Source organism: Anomalospiza imberbis, unplaced genomic scaffold (genome assembly GCF_031753505.1).
Source record: "Anomalospiza imberbis isolate Cuckoo-Finch-1a 21T00152 unplaced genomic scaffold, ASM3175350v1 scaffold_83, whole genome shotgun sequence".
Classification (NCBI taxonomy): domain Eukaryota; kingdom Metazoa; phylum Chordata; class Aves; order Passeriformes; family Viduidae; genus Anomalospiza; species Anomalospiza imberbis.
Window position 1 is genome coordinate 73698 of NW_027100447.1, and position 7027 is coordinate 80724.

The 7027-nt window shown below is 44.1% G+C and overlaps 1 protein-coding gene across 1 annotated transcript; it reads left to right on the forward strand.

Moving 5' to 3' along the window:
* Window positions 1–304: 304 nt before the first annotated feature.
* LOC137467870 (uncharacterized) lies at window positions 305–5526 on the forward strand (the record flags this gene model as incomplete). Its single annotated transcript, XM_068179288.1, has 2 exons — window positions 305–970; window positions 5462–5526. Coding segments are annotated over 2 exons (731 nt in total), but the record flags the coding sequence as incomplete, so codon positions are not given.
* Window positions 5527–7027: the final 1501 nt, after the last annotated feature.

Consider the following 7027-nt stretch of genomic DNA (forward strand, 5'->3'; position numbering starts at 1 on the left):
AATTGGTTTAATTTGGATAATGTGGTTGATAGAGTGTGTTCTTTACAACATGATACAAAGTTCAAACTGGGCAAGAATAAAACCATCTTATGCTCAGTTTTGGGAGCTTGTCTTACGGCAGCCGTAGAAACTCGCTCACAACGAAGAAGTGAGCAAGAAATAATAATAGACTCCCTTCAAAACTTAGTAGAAATTTTACAAAAACAGTTACATGAAGCAAGAAATGCGACTTATGCATTGCAAGCTGCCTTAACAGAAGAACATGTTAAATCACACAAATCACACAATGCTGATTCCCCTACAGAAACAGAGGAGAAGGAAACTCCTCACATTAGACAGATTTACCCCCAAAAGGAACTTGAAGCAGCAAATAATTGTGGGGAACATTGCTGCCATCACTTGAGACCCCTAATTAAAACGGAGTATAACTATCTCAGTGATGATGATCTCGAACCTCACATCACAACCAGACACATACCATACACTGCCACTGAGTTAGCTAAGCTTAAAAGGGAATACGGACGCCTCCCACACGAATCAGAAACAGAATATGTTTTCCGGGTGTCCCTCACTGGTGGTGATCAAATTAAATTAACTGAACAAGAAGCCAGTGGGTACTGGGGACACGGTGTCTTCCTAACAACGGGAGACAAACGTGACACATGGTCCCTGACACAGCGTGCGGCTTTTTGGGCTGGGGGAACGAGCCCCTTAGAAAGGGGAGATCCCATAGCTATAATTAGTACCCCTGACCAACTCTTAGAAAGTGTGCATAAAGCCGCTTGCCTGCAAATGATTCATGAGAAGAAGTTCATTCCTGGTTTTGAATCCCCGATGCAATTACCTGTGAAGCCCGAAATAATGACCCCTTTAATTCGTGGGCTTCCAGAAACACTTAAACCTACTGCCATTACCTTACAAAAAACTATCATGACACTAAGCCCTGTGGAAAGACTGGACAGATTCCTGGGTAATCCCACTGATTGCACTGGATCCACTGATCCCAACTTCACCCCATCCCCTTCATCCTTACAAGCCGCAGCTTCAAAATGCAGCTCGCCTGCCATTAAAATAACAAATGTAAAACAATATCCTCTACCTTCTGGAGCCAGAGAAGGTATCAAGCCAGTTATACAGGATTTGCGAGACCAGGGAGTAATAATTAACACACATTCTGCTTTCAACTCGCCTGTCTGGCCAGTGCATAAATCCAATGGGAAATGGAGGCTAACAGTTGATTTCTGCAGGCTTAATGCCAACACAGACCCTCTCACAGCAGCGGTCCCGAATTTAGCCGAGTTGATAATATCTATTCAAGAAAAAGCTCATCCTATTATGGCAACTATAGATGTCAAAGACATGTTTTTTATGATACCTATACAGCCAGAAGATAGGGACCGTTTCGCTTTTACATGGGAAGGACAGCAATACACTTTCACTAGGCTTCCCCAAGGATACAAGCATTCCCCCACTCTAGCCCACCATGCACTAGCTAAAGAAATAGAAAAATATCCAAACCTGATGATGTAGCTGTTTACCAATACATTGATGACATTTTGGTGGGAGGGGATGAAATTGAAGCAGTAGGAGAGACTCAACAGAGAATAATCTCTCATTTAGAGAGTCTCGATTTACAGATTCCCCCGGAAAAAATTCAAAGGCCCTCCCAAGAAGTAAAGTTCTTGGGAATTTGGTGGAAAGGGGGCATGACATGTATTCCACCAGACACCTTGACTTCTTTAGATCAGATTAAAATGCCTCACACTAGAAAGGATCTCCAACAGGCCCTGGGACTATTAGTGTTCTGGAGAAAACACATTCCAGATTTCTCGATAATTGCTAGGCCCCTTTATGACTTGCTGAGGAAAGGGGTAAAATGGGATTGGACTCCTTCTCAGGAAGAAGCATTGCAATTACTGATTTTTGAGGCAACAGCTCATCAAGCATTGGGTCCCATCCATCCTACAGATCCCTTTCAGGTAGAATGGGGATTTGCTGCCTCAGGGCTGTCAGTACACATATGGCAGAGGGGACCTGAGGGTCCAACAAGGCCTGTGGGCTTCTATTCTCGTGGTTTCAGAGATGCTGAGAAAAGATACACTACCTGGGAAAAGGGGCTGTTTGTGGTTAGTTTGGCTCTCATTGAAGTGGAAAAAATAGCACGTCAACAACCTATTGTGCTAAGGGGCTCCTTCAAGGTTATTAAGACAGTCACTAGTGGAACCCCCCCTCCTGACGGGGTGGCTCAGAGGGCCTCAGTTAGGAAGTGGTATGCTCAGGCTGAACATTACTGTAACTTTTTCTCAATGACAGAAGGAGATGTAAAAACTTTAGCAATCCAAGAAACTGAGAGCTTGGATAGCAGCCATGACAAACCTGCCTCTGTAATCAAAGTAGCCCCTCCTTTCTCCCCTGAACAATCAGCAAGTTCTTGGTTCACTGACACCTCTGCTAAACAAGAGGGGAAGGTGTGGAGATACAGGGCAGCAGCCCCCCACATTTCCTCTGGTGAACTAATTATTACTGAGGGAGAAGGCAGTGCTCAGGCTGGGGAGCTGACAGCTGTTTGGAGTGTTTTCCAACGTGAGGTACAGAATACCTCTCTTGTCTGTAACTACACTGACTCCTATGCTGTGTACCAGATGATCCTAACAATCCAGCACATTACCCTGGCCAACCTGTTCTGGTGGACCTCCCTTACTATAGGGCTAGTACCACTTGTGCTAAAACCCTTTCTGAATAAACATGCCTGGACAGCTTCTGATGCTCTAGGAAAAGAGCACTGGATAAACACACGCTGGATAATTCCATCATTCTAACCTTTTCTGCCTTATAGTGGCAGGATTCTGTTGTGTTTACTTTTACAGAAGAACTCCGAGGGACATGAAGACCACCTAATCCATGATAAAACTGGTGATACTTTTCTGCATCCTACCACAGCCCTATGGCCAGAAACCAGCTGAGTGGCCATGGTCTGAAATAATTGTGGTAGCATGCCGAAAAGGTGAAAGTATCTCTTTAAGCACAAAAAGGTTTGTACGCACCCAAGCGTACAGGGTTATTGGCACAATTTTACATTAACACAGACTGCAGAAGTAGTTTGCTTATGGGAAAAAAACACTGAAGGGCTTTCTTTTAAGTTCATAATAAATGCTGTAGCTCAATCCACTACGGTTCATACCACCACCACCACCACCACTCGAGCCCAACCACCAGTTATGCTTACCCTGAAAATTTTTGAAGTTGGACCATATATAATCAGGAAAACCGGCCAACAACAGATATTATTTAATCCGGCATGGTCTCTTAAACAAGTTAAATTGCTGATGCAAAATAATGTCTCAGAAATACAACCAGCTTGTTCACCCTTTTTGCAAACCTCTTTTCAGGGCTGGACAACCTGGCTGCGACAGTGGAACCCTCCAAAAAACCGAGCGCCAAGAGACATAACTGGTGTTGTGGGAATGGGACTGGGAATCCTAAATAGTATTGATTCAGAAGTATTAATGAATAAATTGACTTCTACGACTAAAGATTTAACCAAAATACAACAACCACTGCAATCGTCCTTATCAGCCTTGGGAACACATCAGTGGTTGCTATCAAATATTTTACCAAATTGGGAAAAGATAAATGTGAATGATAGCAAATTGATAATTGATGCACTTAATGCCACACAAAGCAATGTTTCCTTAGCTCTTAGCTGTATCCAAGCTCAATTATGGATGCAGTCAGTTGCTGCCTCAATTATAAGAGAAGGTGAAGAAGGCACTTTTCCTACTGAAATTAGGAAAATAGTCTGGGACAGTGCCACTGATTTTGAAAGGGATTTCCAATCCTGGTGGAATTTAGTGAATTTCACTTATAACCCCATCACAAACATAGCCACAGCATTTGTGTTGACCATAAGTGATGCCTCAGTACATTTGATATTCCCTATCATTGCACTAGGATTGAATCATGATGGAGCCACTTTCTATCCTTCTGAACATAGAGAATGGGCCCGTCAAATCGATAATAAATGGCAAACTGTCAATTTAGAGTCCTGTACTATCCGAGAACAACTAGGGTTTATCTGTGAAGGTAATGCAATTGTAGCTCAAGATATTTGTCTGGACACAGAACAAAATATCTGTCACTTTGATATTCATCCTAACGAGACTTCTGAAACAGTCCTTGTATATACAGGCAATGGGTGTGCCTGTTTCAGAACTGCTTGTGATACTGTACTTATAGAAAGTATAATAGTGGATACTAAAAATCATTCAAATTTTTGTGCTTGCAACTTTACTAAGATTGCAGGATGTGATTTTTCTTTTGTAGCTCCAGTTACTTCACATGAACTTTTAGAATCCAATCTCACGTTGATTCACAAGCTACTGCCTACTCCCATTGGGATGAACCTTACTCTGGTAAAGCAATTATTACTTCATCAAGACCTAATAGAGATCCTAGGAAAAATCAAGGAGAGTGGACAGAAAACTCTGGTAGTGGTTCATCATAATGTGCAAGAAATACATCGTGTTGTAGAAAGGGTGAAAAGTGATGCCGAGCACAGGTGGTGGGATACCCTTTTCGGGTGGTCGCCTACCGCCACCGGTGTCCTAAACAAATTGTGTCATCCCATTGTTGTTCTTTTGATTTTAGTTATGATTGGTTTTGTTTTATCAGTAATCTTGCTTATTGTGAATTGGAGAATGATGAAGCGGTTAACAAAATTGACATCTATAATTAATGCACACCACCTGGCCAACATCCTTTACACTATAGATGTTCCCAGGACTGTAGACACAAGGAGATTATAAGGTTAGAAGATATGTTTTACATAATTTTCTCCTATGATTTGTTCTAATCACTGTTTTAAATTATTTGATTATAAAATTGTACTGAGTAATATCAATAATATACTGGTTTACTATTTGATCAATTTATTGTTTAATTGAATAATACTGATTAATACTTATTGAATTTTGATTATTATTTAATTATAATTTGCTTATTAATATGTTTTAGTTTTCCTGTTTTCTCTTTCCTTTTCTTTTTCTCTTCTCTTTTCCCTGGGATGTGCTGCCAACACTTGACGAGTCCTGAAGACTCCACAACGACCCCATGGAATCCTGCTGATGAAGATCTTTCAAGGGCAATCGTCAGTCACGGGGTGGTGTAAGAGCCCGTCTGAAGCCCCTTGTTCTCCATTCTGCCTTCCGATTGCCACGAGAAAGAATCCCTTCCCCCGCTGCAGTTCCGGCTGAGAACAGGACACAGTGCAGGTGGAACCACTGAACCATCATGCTAGCTGTTCCGAACAAGGCCTGACAAGAACTTGGCAAGGAGTTGGCAAGGACTTGGCAAAGACCTGACATGGACCCAGCTCGGGACAGCCTGATGCGCGGCCTGCTTCTAATCTCCGTTCTTAAGCCGAATGAACTTTTGGGGTGACTCCCGTGGTCCTTCATTGAAGACCCCTCATCTGCCTCGTTACCACTGGGACAAATAAAGAACGAGAACCCTCCTCCCAAGGACTGAGACCGAGACCCCTACTATAGGGAGGAGGGGAATTTGGTGGTCTGACCACTAATGACATGACCTGTTTCCCTTCAGTAATTTCAATGGACTTATTCTTCATTGTATTCGTCTTGCTTTGGTGGTTTCTGTGGACTCACCTGTTCCCCCCGTGGCAATTACAATGGCTTTTCATTGTTACACTTGTTCCCCCCCTCTTTCCTCTGTGGACTATAACTGGAACCCCGAGTTGACCAGAGCTTCGGAGACTCCCCCGACACGACAGACGGATCCCCATCGTCCGGACCACTGAGGATCTCGCCTGTGTTGGTAGCTATTCCCATACCCCTCTCACCTCTCTCCCTCTCTATTCTTTTATCTCCTTTCTGATCCCCACTATCGCATATACTCTTTTGGCCCCTAATAAAGGTGCATTTGCTGTGATTAACTGATAGTCACTTGTTGTTTGCCTTTTTGTACTTTTGGGATCGGTGAAAAGAACCATCACGACACCCCGCAATAAGCGGATCGTGACACCCCCCTTGTCCTGTTACCACGGGCCCGGCTGAACACTGTCCCCATCTTTCCTGTGGGACCCTTCCAGTCCTGCAGAGCTGCAGGGAGGCCTCCCCAGTGTCTCCTGTTTCCAGGCTGAGCATCCCCAGCCCCACTTGGACGGCAGTCAGGTAGATCAGGGGGAGTCAAGGCTGAAGTCAAACAGCATCAGGAACTGAGAGGTGGAAGCTTTAGGCCCAGGTTTGCCTCTATAATAACAGTGGAGGGGAAGATGGTGGGACACTGGCTCTGTTCTAACCGCTGATTATTTTCTTTTTTTTTTTTTTTTCCTTCTTTTCTGTCATGCTGATGCAGGTGTTGCTGTTTGCAAGGAAGCTTGGCACATTATCCATTGTCTTCTCCATTTGTGAAACAACGAGCAGAGTCTGGGCAGGCTGATGATGCAGAGCAAAACCTGCAAATACACCGGTGATCCTGAGCCTGGAGGGTGCAGCTAAACCCGGCCAAAAATAATTTCTGGAAAGTCAAGCCTGGTTTACATTTTCTTGAGTTTGGCTATTCCTGAACCGGGGGAGAGGGCATTCGGGGGAGGGGGTACCACAGGGGTTCCCCTCCCCCATTTTTGGGGGGTCTCCCATGGTGCCCCCTCCCCAAAAAGCTCCGCGGGCCCCCTGAAGCGGCTTCTGTTCCACCGGCCGGTGCCCCCTGATCCAGGACTGCCCCCGGTGAGTCTGGGGCGCTCTGGGGGGATTTTGGGGGGATTTTGGCGGCATGTATGGGCTTTGGGGGATTTTGTTGGGAGATTAGGGGAAATTATTGGATTTTGGAGAGAATTACTGGGTTTGTGGGGTTATGGGGGTTTTGTGGGTTTTGAGGATTTTGGATTTTGGGGATTTTTTAGGGTTTTGGGGTGGTTATTTTTTGGGGGGTTTATTGAAATTTTTGGGAGTTTTTTTTTTTTTTTTTTAATTTTGGTGGGTTCCAATGGGATTTTGTGGGATTCTTTGGT